At 35.9% G+C, this 13,315-nt stretch overlaps 1 protein-coding gene across 2 annotated transcripts; it reads right to left on the bottom strand.

The window, feature by feature from the left end:
- Positions 1 to 267: 267 nt before the first annotated feature.
- Positions 268 to 12,288, bottom strand: LOC110826442 (IAP-like protein 1). 2 transcript variants are annotated; one of them, XM_088218381.1, is made up of 8 exons: positions 12,055 to 12,288; positions 11,416 to 11,581; positions 10,861 to 10,984; positions 10,009 to 10,355; positions 8,122 to 9,901; positions 6,740 to 6,990; positions 1,024 to 1,112; positions 268 to 519 (listed from the first exon to the last, which is right to left on the bottom strand). In XM_088218381.1, the coding sequence occupies exons 1-7, from the start codon at positions 12,168 to 12,170 to the stop codon at positions 1,041 to 1,043; spliced, it is 2,856 nt and encodes a 951-aa protein (XP_088074507.1). In that variant the 5' UTR covers positions 12,171 to 12,288; the 3' UTR covers positions 268 to 519; positions 1,024 to 1,040. The 2 variants fall into 2 exon arrangements, with proteins under 2 accessions (XP_088074507.1, XP_088074508.1); XM_088218382.1 differs by having other exon boundaries at positions 268 to 507.
- Between the last annotated feature and the right edge of the window lie 1,027 nt (positions 12,289 to 13,315).

Raw genomic sequence — 13,315 nt, 5'->3', positions numbered from 1 at the left:
TGCCTGCAAAGTGAAGCAAAGGAGAGCAAAAGAACAAAGTCCAAATAGAAGAGAGAAAACATGCCGGCAAGTGATCAAATGCTTCACAAAAACTATAAAGGTGTCTATTATCTCACCAAGTCATTGTGCTGTCAAATGCCAAATACTAGCACAGAACAAAGTTTTAGTTTTCATTGTCTTAACATAAATAGACAATATCTGTTAAAAATAGTGGTGAATTTACAACACCATTCATAGAAGAAAATCAAAATTGCAGAAATGGAGATATAAATTCAACATTGGGCAAAGCCGAAATCCATCATTATTAATTTATTACCATCCTAAGAAACGAACAGACTATAAATTAGTTATCTTACCAAGATTGTTCTTATATAATATTTAAAATTCCATGAATCTAAACAAACAATGATTTCCTCCCCCTAAGACAAGCCGGCAATGTGGATCTTTTTGAAGCTTGCGTAGGCTGATGTACGGGCAATGTGCATCTTCTCAATGTGCCATCGGAGACTGACATAAAATCTAGTAGTAAGAAACCACCAACAATAGCATCAACAAACAGAAAACAAAAACAAACAAAATCATCACTGTTCCCATCATCACCATGCAAACCATGAGAACCAAATTTACAAGGCAAAAAAATAACAAATTCACAAAATTTGTAAGGCAAAAGAGAAGACCATATTCCACTTTATCCTAATATCCACGTCCTCCCCCCCTTCTTTAAGCTTGAATCTTCAAATACTATTGTAATATTATAAAACCAAATTATAGTATCACTAAGGTCACTTTAAATGAATGAAAAAGAAATTTAACGTCCCCAAATGCTTGAATCACTTAATAGAAGATTTTGAAATACAATAAAACAATATACCTTGCACATGACTCATGGACCCATTTATCTAAAGATTAATAGAAAGTCACAAAGGTAAAACACACATTTATGCATCAGTGAGCCATAAACCAAACTAGTTATAAGATTTCTTTTGCTGTTCAGAACTGAAAGATTAGGTTTTGAGTAGTTACCTTTGCTTTTATCTTTCCTAGTTCTGCCCACAGTTTTTGACAAAGGAATGACGAGCCAACAGCTTCCGGCAGGGTGTTCGATGATCATCCTGCAGATAACACATGTCAGAAAACATGTCAAAAGACCTATAAGAATCCTTCAACTTCTTAAGTCATTACCTAAAAGAGTCTAAAAGAAAGCTTTTCCTTTTTCCTTCAGTTATAATTAGAGGATGGGGTTGGGGAAGGAGAATTTGTCACACTACACTGCAAGATATTCCATAACTTTTTCGGCTAAAATAAGATCTTCCAAGTTCCAATATTACATTTCTGACTCAGAAGAATCCAATGTATAAGTTGATTGTTCTCTTGTCAGCATAGGCAACAGAGACCAACAATAAACTAAATAATAGAAACTATTCTTTATTTTTGGATAAAAAGAAAAAAAAAAAGAAATTATTATCTAGTATTTAACATAGGTTACTTAACAAATCTTCTGAAAAAATAATAAAAATATGTTTAGGTACATATAAGATGCTAATAGTGTGGACTCAAATTATACAAGCTCTTACCGTTTATGGCTCAAGATGCTAAATTTTATTGTAGCATGAGACATTTGTGCTTTTGGTTAAAGATTGTAAAGTTACCAAAAAGGACTATACAAACACCATTTTTAAAATAACAGTGCCCATATGACACTGGGGTTAACTTGCCTACTTCAGAATTTGGAGATAACCTATATATTACACCTAGTTTCTTAACTATCACACCAAGATTTGTTTGAATCATACAATCAAGTACATATTATTCAATAATTGAATGATGATATCAAAGAGATTACAAAAGGTACTTATTGAGTGCCAAGCAAATCTTTCACAAGTATGACAAGACTTGGAAATACTAAGACTAATAAGAGGAAATACTAATGCTAATAAATATTAGTAAGAGTACTACTTAATATAAATACTAATACAAATAGAATAATTAAATATTAATAAGAATAAAATCCTAAAGTTACTAAATAGCATAATCTATAACTAATCTATTCCACATCATTCTTCCCTGATTAGAGAAAACTCGACCACAAGTCTCCAAATGGTGAATAATGTAAAACATTGATCTTCAAGCTCCTTAATGAAAGTTTAACAAGCATTATGCACGATCATTCTCTCTAGCACCAAACATAATAGAAACACATATTGTTTAGAAATGTAAAATTTTGATAGTATGATGAAATCAAAATATTGGTAAATTTGTGCTTCAACTTCATCCTTGAGTTGAATTACTAGACCAAATTATTGGCTTAGGTTCCTCCTTGCATTGAACTTCCATTTGATTCTTCTTCAATAGTGAAAGGTCTTGAGTAACCTCAAAATCTACACTCTTAGGAAGACATGACAGTTCTCATTTCTCAACTTCAACGGTCTCATTCTCTTTATCTTTTCATTGATTGTGGGTGCTTTTAGGCATCTTTATTTACTCATCCCTTCTATTTCATAGGTAAAAGCACATCCTTTTTATCAAGCATAAATGATAATTATCTAGTCTCATCATACTAGACATGTTGATCATGAAATCAAGGTCGACCAAGAAGGATATTAGTCGCTTTCATGGGAACAACTTACAACAATAGGAAGAGAAAGCATTATTGAGTTACTGAAATTGTTGTCATCAAAGTAAGCTATCTTGTATGGTTGTGGATGTGATCTATAGGAAGTTCCAGATGCTCTATGGTTGAGCCAGACACAAAGTTTATGCAATTTCCATCTTTTGATGATAAGCCTTTTGGCTTTAGGCACACAAATGACAAGGGTTTGGTATATTACATCCTTTTAAGAGTAAAAAAATTATGTATTCAACAGCATCAAGGGAGTGCAACCCATATATAAAAGAATGTACAATCAGTCAAAATACCTATCAAGTTCCTGAAGTCAGTACCAGAACATAGCGAATAACCTCTAATCAAATAACTCAATGTTTGAAACCAAGTGTCTTTAAACCTAACAAAATCAAATTCAATCCCCTCAAAGCCTTTATGTTTGTTTCTTTCCACATGACCCAAAAAGTGGCGAAAGGTATGTATCCTATTATTCTCTCGTAAGCCTCCCCAAGCATAGAGTTCACTGTTGACTAAACACGCTATTATCCATGACAACCCCAAAAGTCCATAAGCCAACTTCAGAGCCTATGCGCAAATGGATACCACAAGTGCAAGATTATTCTCCACTCTTACAAAGATAACAACCTTTCACGAGAATTTTACCCTCTCTTAATCAACTTGTCCAGAGTAAGAATGCAGTTCATGCTGTCTCCAAAGTGAACAAAGCCACTTTCGGAATAGCTTTTCCCTTCTGAGTCTGTCTGGATGGGAAACTCTTCCCCCCTTCATCTCCACAAAGCTCAAGTGCCCATAAAAAGATTTCACCCAAAAGTTACCCGACGAGTTCAGCTTCCCTACTGTATGATCCGCTTTCATCAATGAAAGAGAGTTAATAAGATTCCATGTACTCATCCACTTCCTAGTCATTTAAGTTCCTAATCAGCTTGATGTCCCTTGTTCCCTCAATTGCCCACCATAGACTCCTTAATAGTGGCTACCTCATTTCGAACAATTGCATAAATATTGAATATCTGGGATAAGGCCCCCCTTCACATCCAGTCATCCCTCCATAGTTGCACTCTCTTCCCTGACCCACCCTCCAACCAATACACCCTTGGAAGTCCCCTCTCTCCATACGAATTCTCTTCCACATCTCCAACTCATGTAGCCTCCTCAGCAATTCAGAAAACCATCTCATTCCTTCCACCACGTGCTTCTCCATTATCCATTTCCACAAATAACTACCTTGTTCCTTCATAAATCTCCATTTTCCACTTTTCTTGTAATGTTTTATTAAATTCAACAAGTGATCTCAAACCCAAACCACCTTCTATTAAAGGTTGTTTCAGTTTGTCCCATGTCAACATCTGGTGTTGTGAGCATACATCTAACTCCAGATTAAGCAATTGGGGAGTTAAAAAATTTCTTCCGAATAGAAGTGGCCTACTTAAAGTTAGGAATATTCATTTCCCAATAAAAATGTCATTGATATACTAAAGGAAACTGGCAAATTTGCATGCAAGCTCGCTAACACACTTATTGATCCCAATTAGAAACTAGGACTGGCAAAAGAAGACTCAGATGTGGACAGGGAAATGCACCAAAAACTAGAACGTAAATCGGTATACTTGTCATATACAGGCCAGACATTGCATATATTGTTAGTCTAGTGAGCCAGTTCATGCACAATCCTAAAAAAATGCAACTACAAGCAGCCTACAAAATATTTCACTATTTGAAGGGCATCCCGAGGAAGGGAATTATTATTATTATTTTTTTAAATATAAGAGAAGTAATATTATTCACAAAGGTACTAAGGGAGTACCAACCATGTACATAGCATAGTTACAAGTCAATTAAGTAGTCCATAACTCTCCCAAAATCATCCCAATTTTTTATGTCATGACTTAACAAAATAGGACCAAAAGTACAAATCGATCTATTTTAATATTTGTAATGTTAGTTTCAATGCTCTCAAAAACTCTCATATTTCTTTCCTTCCACACAATCCAAAAATAGTTAGCGGAATAGGAACAAATGGTTTTTCTTCTTACAATAACCTGTCCAAGCCCACAACTCTTTACTCACATTTTCAGCCATAACCCAACTTAAGCCCAACAAACCCAAGACAGTATTCCAGATGCTGTAGGTCGTCGAGTACCACAAAAGTAGATGATTGCATGTCTCCTCTTCTGATTTGCAAAAGTAGTATCTGTTAACCATGGTATTACCTCTTTTTTTAAGCATATCAATAGTCAAAATGTATTCCTTAGCGGCTTCCCATGTATAAAAAGTCATCCTAGGAGGGACCCCAGTTTTCCAAATCTGTTTAAAGGGTGCTGAAATGATATCAGTTCTATCATTTATGCATAGATAATTGTACATCGATTTCACAGAAAAACCATTTTTCTCATCAGGCTTCCAGACTCTTATGTCCCTAGTTTCCTTCACCTTCATGCTACCCAAACCCAAAAGCTGGTTGCAGTAGTCATTGATTTCCCAGTCCTGCAAGTTTCTTGTAACTTTCACATTCCATGCTTTCCCCTCACCCACATTTTCATACATGTCCTTCACCCTCGCCTCCTTATTGCTAGCAATATCAAAAATTCTGATAAAGCGTTCTTTAAGTTTAAATCTTCCCATCCATTCATCCTCCCAAAATCTAATATCCTCACCATTACCAAGCTGCCACCCCACACAGCCCTTAAATAAATGGCTGTCATCCCGAGGAAGGGAATTATGTCCAAAAGAAATAATAAACTGCTTCTTAAAGCATACATTGACGCATACTATGTTGGATCATCATTTGACAAAAGATCCACCTCTGGGCATTGTACTTTTTCTTGGGTGGAATCTAGTGACTGGAGAACTAAGAAGCAAAATGTAGTAACCCGATCTAGTGTAGAATCAGATTTTAAGGCTATGACCCAAGAGGTGTATGAGCTTCTATGATTGAAGATGATTTTAGAAGATTGAAGATTCAATAGGATTGACTTATGAGACTCTACTGCGAAAACAAGTTAAAGATTAACAGTGCTCATAATCCAGTACAACATGATAAACCTAAGTACATTGAAGTAGACATGCACTTTATTAAAGAGAAGTTGGATAGTGGGCTGATTTGTACTCCATACATGGCCACCACTTAACAATTTGCCAATGTTTTGACTAAAGGATTAAGTAATTCTGGATTTCAGACAATCATTGTCAAGCTGTTGATGAATAATATCTATTCACCAGCTTGATGAGAAGTGTCAAAAATACGAATTAAAGCTTCATTAGGGCAAATGGTATATTAGTAATATACCTTGGATCTTTGTAATCTTTGTAATTACTATACCTTGGATCTTTGTAATTTTTCTAATTAATATTGTTTCCTTCCATTGTTGCTATTCACTTATATATATATAGGGTCCCAATATTCAATGAAATCATACTAATTCATTTTTCCACAAAAATTAAAATAGTGAAAAAAAAACTATAACAATAGAGTTTTCCTTTTTAAAAAGGAAAAAGACTTGCCTTATATAGTCTCAAAGAAAACAAAAACAACTCCCTTCTGAAGGGAAGGTCGTTTTCCCTCTTTTATTGGTTCCATTTTCCTTCAACCAGAAAAGATTTTGCAATTGACTTTTATTCTTTTACCAACCAAAGACAAGAAAAGAGGAAAATTACTCTTAAATGGAAACTTAAGAAAATGGGAACGGATTCCCACAATCTGAACTCAAGCTGATCTAGTTCCATCTCAAAATTTGGTAGGATGACAATTATGTGAGCTTATCAGAAGTAATCCAACTTTAACACTGCTATTTAATAAGAAGGAAAGAGGATAACTGGTAGAGAAAGAGATGAAGCAGGCAATTGCAGAAGATATATTAAAATGCAAACTAGAATGTCATTTTCATAGTCAAGTTTGACAAGTTCGGCCGCCTCCTGGCGCTGCCACAAGAAGCTACAATTAAGAAAACTTGGATCTCATGAAAATGCTAGAAGTAAATTGTAAAATAAGTTTGGACTAAAACAAAATCCACAAAGACTTTAAATCAAAAGAGACTTTAATTTATAGACCTAGAGAGGTAGAATAATAAAAAAATATATTTATATTTTCAAAATAAAACTGAAATAAAACCAACAAACCTTGCACAGAGATGCAGCTGACTCAGACTCCATGGTTTGAATTTGAACATTCCCAATTGACTGGAAGGTGTCCAAGGCATCTAAAGTTAGTTGCCATCCACAAAGTGCCACAGCACCAGAAGAACTGGAGCCAATATTACTACAACCAGCAGCAGCTACATTTCCATTTACCCAAGGACAAAAACAATTATGATGCTTAATTGGATCAAATTCCATGGCTTCGTCATTGATGCTTTCTCCGTTTGGGGGCCCTGAATATGAGTTATCATACTCCAGAGGTCACTTCCAACACAATGATTTGAAATGAAAATACTAACAACAGCCAGAAGAAACAAATGAAATTCTATTTGTACCTAAAAAACAAACAAGGGAGTTCAAGGGTGGGGAAGACCTAGTTGGATTCAAAACATTCCTAAGATTCATATGATTAACATATTTAAATGGCTAGGAAGAAGCTAACAAATTTAGGACTGAAGTAAACCAGTGAATGATTCTTCAGCCAATAAGAGAAATAACTTTAGAAAAATGCCCAGCCACAACAAGAAAATGTCTTTTGAACCCATGACAAAACATGTTGATCAGATGGAAAGAAATGGACGAAATTCTGATTGAAACTTTATAAACATAAGTTCAAGGGTGGGAAAAAGCAGTTGGCTGAAAAGTACCATTGACACATCAAACATAGGTAGAAAGTTGCTAAGTTATGAGCTTGTAAGAGTAAAACAGTAAATGTTTTAGGAGCCCATCAGAGAAATCATAATGAAAAGAATTTTCCAGTCTCAACAAGAAAAGAGATGTCTTTTGAACGCAAGAAAAATAAAGTCATGGCAGTCAGATGAAAACTTGTATCAAAATAACCACATACTATTTATCCTTAAAAACATATAAAAAACAAAAGCCCCACACTAAAGCAAGTGCTCTCCTTTAACTGACTCAACAAACAGCTTCAATGCTACAGTATTATAACCTTTTTTGCTACAGAAAATTTATGAGATCTTTCAGCTTGGCAGTGCAAGACTTTTGATGCTTCATTCCCAATCCATCTGGTCTATTCCCATCCATCAAAACACCGAGCTACCATTGATTTCAGAAAAAAGAAAACACCTAGCTACCATATTTGAAAGTAAAAATTGTTCAGACATCTCTCTTGAGCATTCAGACTCTCCCTAAGAGCTTCTAAATCGGAAAACATCTAGAAACTACTTTCCCTAGTGCTAAAAAACTTACTGCTCCTTCATTTTCATTTGACTAGCATTTCACATGCACTTCTAAACTGTGTGCTATTTCACATGCAACAGTAGATAGTGTACATGGGTGTAACCCCCATGTTTGTGTGTGTGTGTAGAGAGAAAGAAAGACTCAAGGAAGGAAAAATAATGTACCTATGCCATTAGCAACCATATATCCTGACTCAAGGAACGCACAATCTATAGTTGCTGATGCCTTGCCAGTCTGTGTCACCTCTTCCTTAGATGCTTCATAACCAGAACAAACAACTGCATTGCAAGACAGTGATGGATGGACACTGTTCTCAAGTACCAAAGCACGGACATTACTGGTCTTCTCACCACTTTCAACAGATTCAGCTTTTGGTGAACCCACAATTTTTGAACCACTATCTGCCCTCCCTACAGATTGAAACACCACATCCTGACTATCACCATGAGGATCCTCTCGATCAATTCCTTCTGGAACAAAATCATCTGTTTGTCCATTATCTGGAGCAGATTCACCTGTTTGTCCTTGATTTTCAATTACTTCAGCGACTGGTTCAATGTCTCCAATAACACTATCACCTCTGTGGACAGAAATATCCGTCCCATGAATTTCAGCTTCATGACTAGCACCCATTCCAACGCTTCCTCCGCTGATCCCGAAACTGAGCCCATCTCTTCCATGTGCTGTAACAGTCTCTGCATTCAATACTTCCTCATCATTTGTGCTGCTAACACCTGTTTCACCAGCAGCTCCAACAGCAACTGGTTGGAAGCATGTACTCTGCTGTGCTTGATTACTGCAATTTAGCTCTGATGGATCATTTAGATCTGGACTTTGAAATGTTGCCATAGAGGTGAAGTTGACATCATCAACATCTCCGGGATAATTTTCCACACTCTCCATTGAATCATCATTTTCGCTATGGCAGACTGTATCCATTGCAATGATAGAAGATACATGCGTAGAATCTCTAGTTGATGGTGCAGCCATAACATGTGCATTTCCTTGGTTAAATGGATCATACCTATTTGCATCTCTGTCCATCCCCATATCCAGTGAATGGCTTGGTCCAGCACCAGAAGAATCTCTCCTATATGAGTGGCCATATATTCCAGGAACATCATAATCACGGGCAGCCCGTTTTGAAGGGCCAGCAGAATACTCTTTACTATCATTGACTTCATCGCCATCACGATCCACGACAGTTCCTTCAACACTATCAGCCTGTTGCATCCTTAAATGTGGCCGGTCAACTGTGCTCCCGCCTTCATCAAAGCTTCTTTTACGAGTACTAGGGCCGCGAGACTCATATGAAGCTGCACGATCACCAACTTCACTGCCAGCAGGCTGTCCCATCACCAAGTCTCTTCCCATGTCAGTAACTTGGAACTGTTCTGGCATTCTATTTAATCGTTCAGAAGACGATCCAACAGCCATTGTCAGGTTTAAAGCTACACCTGCATTTAAGGGCACTCTCCTGTTATCTGTGGTTGCAGCCTCATCATGGTCTTCATTCTGCTCTTTTTCTGGACCATCAGTAGCAACCCATCCATTAATTCCACTTGCTGCACTCACTCCCCGAGTTAATCCCATTTTCTTGCTTGTTTCAGGAAGATCAACATTATTAAGAGCAAACCGAGCTGGACGAGAAACAGTAGAGAAATCCCAGATTCTGATAGTGACACCACATAAACTACAATCCAACAAAGGAGACCTAGATTCGCATTTAAACTCAGGACCCAGAACTTCATCATTGCCAGTAATTTTTCTGGATGAAGTAGACAACACTTTCCTGCTTAAACCAGCATCCTGTAGATGACCACGGTTTCTAGATGGACCAGAAGAACAGCCATTCCTAGCTGATTGAGCAGAATGCTCTTCACAGTCTTGAACATTTGGAAGCCACCTAGGTTCCCACCCACATAGGCTTATCAGCTTTTGGGCCTACAGATGAGGAAAATGAATTGAGAATACATATCATACCACTAGGAAGTTCAAATCCTGTAAGGTACAAATTAGTAACATGTATGAGGAATTTCTTAAGATCTTACACGAGAGTAAATGTTGAACACCTCTTCTCTAGAAGCTTCAATTCCAGAAATATTCTCCATTTTATAACCCAATTCTCCAGAGGTGTAAACTTGGGTTTGAGCCAAAAGGCGGTCAATTATGGGACCCCTAGAAATTCGCATCTGTTCAATTGCAGATGCAGATATAACTGGTAGAGAGTAAAATTGCAGAAGTCCGTCACATCGATCCTTGTATCCCCCTATTAAGGCTGATGGAGGAGTAGGAGGGAATTGCACCAAGCATTCTGGACAGCTATTTCCTTTCCAAGAACAAGAAGTTTGATGCCCTCCATCAAGCTGTTTGGCAAATTCTTCACCATTGCTATCAGCTATTACCAGCATACAATTAAAGTGAGGAAGAATCACAGATTGAATGATAATATGCTAGACATGAATAAATGAGATAACACTGTTACTGTAACCATATACCGAGTATAAATTGAATTACACATCACATAAAAATGGTATTTAACACCAATGCTGATGAGGTATTCAGCTTACAGATCTTTAATTTTATTTTGGAAATGGTATGTAACAGCAATGCTGATGAGGTACCCTGATGCTAATGACAACATTACATCTAGTCCTCGTCATTCTCGGAATCATGACAGGATAAGAGGAACATTAAACTTGAATGAATCATAAGATGATACTCAAGAATTTTGCACTTGGGTTCTGTTAAAATTCCAATTTGACGCAGCTTTATATGGTCTTTTATCACCTATCTCTTCACTGTATAACTGAAAAGCTTCTTATCAACTTGATTGAAGCAAGGGCATTAACAAAGGTAATCCAAAAGTCAATATATAAGCTACAGTATGAGTGAGAATTGACCTTCCGAGAGAATCATAGAAGCTGGTGAACCAAATTGTAAGCTTGCCCCACAGCATTCGCACTCGATTTTATCTACATCAACATTGACCCAACCCCTCTGAGCACAGGCCAATGAACTAGCAGCCTGCATAAGACATGAAAGCAGAATATTGCAAATAAAATGTGGAAAAAGCTCAAGTCAACAATCTCAATCAAGTGGAAACTGACAAAACATTGCATGAGAAAAGATAAGCGGGACTGAAAATCAAATTAGAAATAAAAGGTCAAATAATTGACACTTCATATATGAAAAATAATGTCAAACTCAAGCTTTCTACATCTGTTGCTGGAATATCTCCAGTAAGGTAAGTACTGTTCCATATAAAGGCAATATAGAGCAATATGCTTAAAATGATTCATCCCAGGCTGTTTTGAATTACCTAAAACACATTAAATATCTAAATCAAAAACTGCACAGACAAATCAGACGTCCATTCTCGTTAATAGACAAATATACTGGTCATGACGGAGAAAAAGATTCATTTTTAAAATAAAAGGAGAGATGAACTATAATACCTTAGGCTTCCCAAACCAATTTACAGGCTTGAATGTAGCAAGACGCCTGAGTAAATCTCCTCTGTCCCAGGGCCTACATGAAGGTCGGGATAACCCATGTCCATGACCTGACCATTCCACACTGCCCACATTAACCGGAACAGCAGGAGAAGATGCCCCTGCAGAACTGGTAAGTTGCAAAACCTGATTAATTCCAAATAAGGCTAGCACGAACTAAAAACAAACACGTAGCAACAACTAATCCCTAATTATAGTTTCGCACTAAACTGAAATTCAAACAGAAGAGCTGTATGTCCCAATTCAAAAATTCTAGCAGATTCCTAATGCCAAATAACAAAATTGAGATTTTTCCTCAGTAAAGAAAAAATAATAAAAACGTAGTCAAATTACATAAGTGCGTCGTACTCCCTCGCAATTTAAATCACGTGAAATGACACTTCACATCTTTTCCCCAAAAAAAAAAATTCGCAATAACAAAGAACCCTAGAGAAACCAACAAAGCGTTAATGTTCCGGAAATCATTCCACGCAAAAGGAAAATTAAATGCGATTACTTATCTAAAGCTCGGATAAAGAAATGAATGTCCTTGCTGAAGCACAAAGCGAGCCCTAAAAGACGAAACAAATGCGCAGAGAATACCTCGCAGCAGGAGTATGAGGTGGAGAATATGATCTAACGCGCAGCAATTGATCGCTAGAATTATTGTTGGTGTTGTTAATGTTTGTATTTTGGGAGCTTATGTCCTCTTCTTTCATCCTTCTTCTTCTTCTTCTTTTCTTCTTCTTCTTCTTCTTCTCCCACGCTGTTCCCCCTCGTTGAGCTTAGTTTCTCTCCACTGTGGAATTGTGCAAATCAGCCTAAAATTACTCACTCGTTTTTCCCTTTCTGGCTTTTTATATTTTATTCAATTATGTGGAATGCCTCCTTCTGTATAGTAATTTTACAATTTTACCCTCAACGTACTGCCACGTAGTCACGTTTTCAAACCCAATTTTTGACCAAATTACTAGACTAATTTAGCATAAAATTTTAGAACTTAAAATTTGTTATTTTGTATATATATTATAAATTAGCTTATATTTTTAATTTATAACTTAATTTATTAATATTTATAATATTATAATGATTCGTTTAAATTTTATCTCGTCAAATTATAATATTATGAATGAAATGAACAATATGACTTAATTAGTTTTTCTTAATTAAGGTACAGTGTAAGGGACTAAACAATTTAAGTGTGATTTTTTTATTTGAGAATAAATTAAATTTGATTTTCAATTGATATAATTACATAATTTATTTAAATAATTGATAAATTTAGTTTTAATATAGAATCATGAACAAATTAAATTTATTTATCATCTCTAAAGATATAAAATTTACTGTTATTACATTAAATCATAATATTTAATGATAGTATTTATTATTTTTTTTTAATTATATTTAGTTAATAACCATTTATAATTTTTATTTATATTTAATTATAATTTTATAGTTGTAATCTTTTGTTTAAAATTAATAATAATTATTATTTTAATTAATGAGTATTATATTATCTCTAATCCAACAATTAGTCAATTTCAATTTATACCAAATTTTAGATACCAACAATTCGTCCACCGTTCAGCCATTGGTCAATCTGACATTTTCCAAGGATACAATCTCCAAAAGGTTCCCGCCAAACCTTGCCCCCCTTATTTGCAGGCCTTCTTCTACACTCTTCGTCTTCGCTCGGAGTCAAGAAAAGAAAACTGTCCATTTGCCATTTGCCTTTCGTTTTCTTCTTTCAGCAAAGAGAGCGTCTCGATGGTAAATCAGTCTCTCTAAACTCTCCTGTCCTCTCTGTTATTTATCCACTATAACTCGTGATTTTTAGTAATTAGTTGAATGCAAGCATGAA

This window comes from Carica papaya, chromosome 4 (assembly GCF_054855325.1).
Source record: "Carica papaya isolate Zhongbai chromosome 4, ASM5485532v1, whole genome shotgun sequence".
Lineage (NCBI taxonomy): Eukaryota > Viridiplantae > Streptophyta > Magnoliopsida > Brassicales > Caricaceae > Carica > Carica papaya.
Note: the sequence above shows the minus strand (reverse complement) of the source record. Positions and strands in the feature narration are given on the sequence as shown.

Coding starts and splice junctions, on each gene's coding strand:
- LOC110826442 (XM_088218381.1), bottom strand. CDS start 12,170: ATGAAAGAAGAGGACATAAGCTCCCAAAATACAAACATTAACAACACC. Junction 10,985..11,415: donor ATTGGTTTGGGAAGCCTAAG/GTATTATAGTTC, acceptor TGTCTTATGCAG/GCTGCTAGTTCATTGGCCTG. Junction 10,356..10,860: donor TTCTATGATTCTCTCGGAAG/GTCAATTCTCAC, acceptor TGCTGGTAATAG/CTGATAGCAATGGTGAAGAA.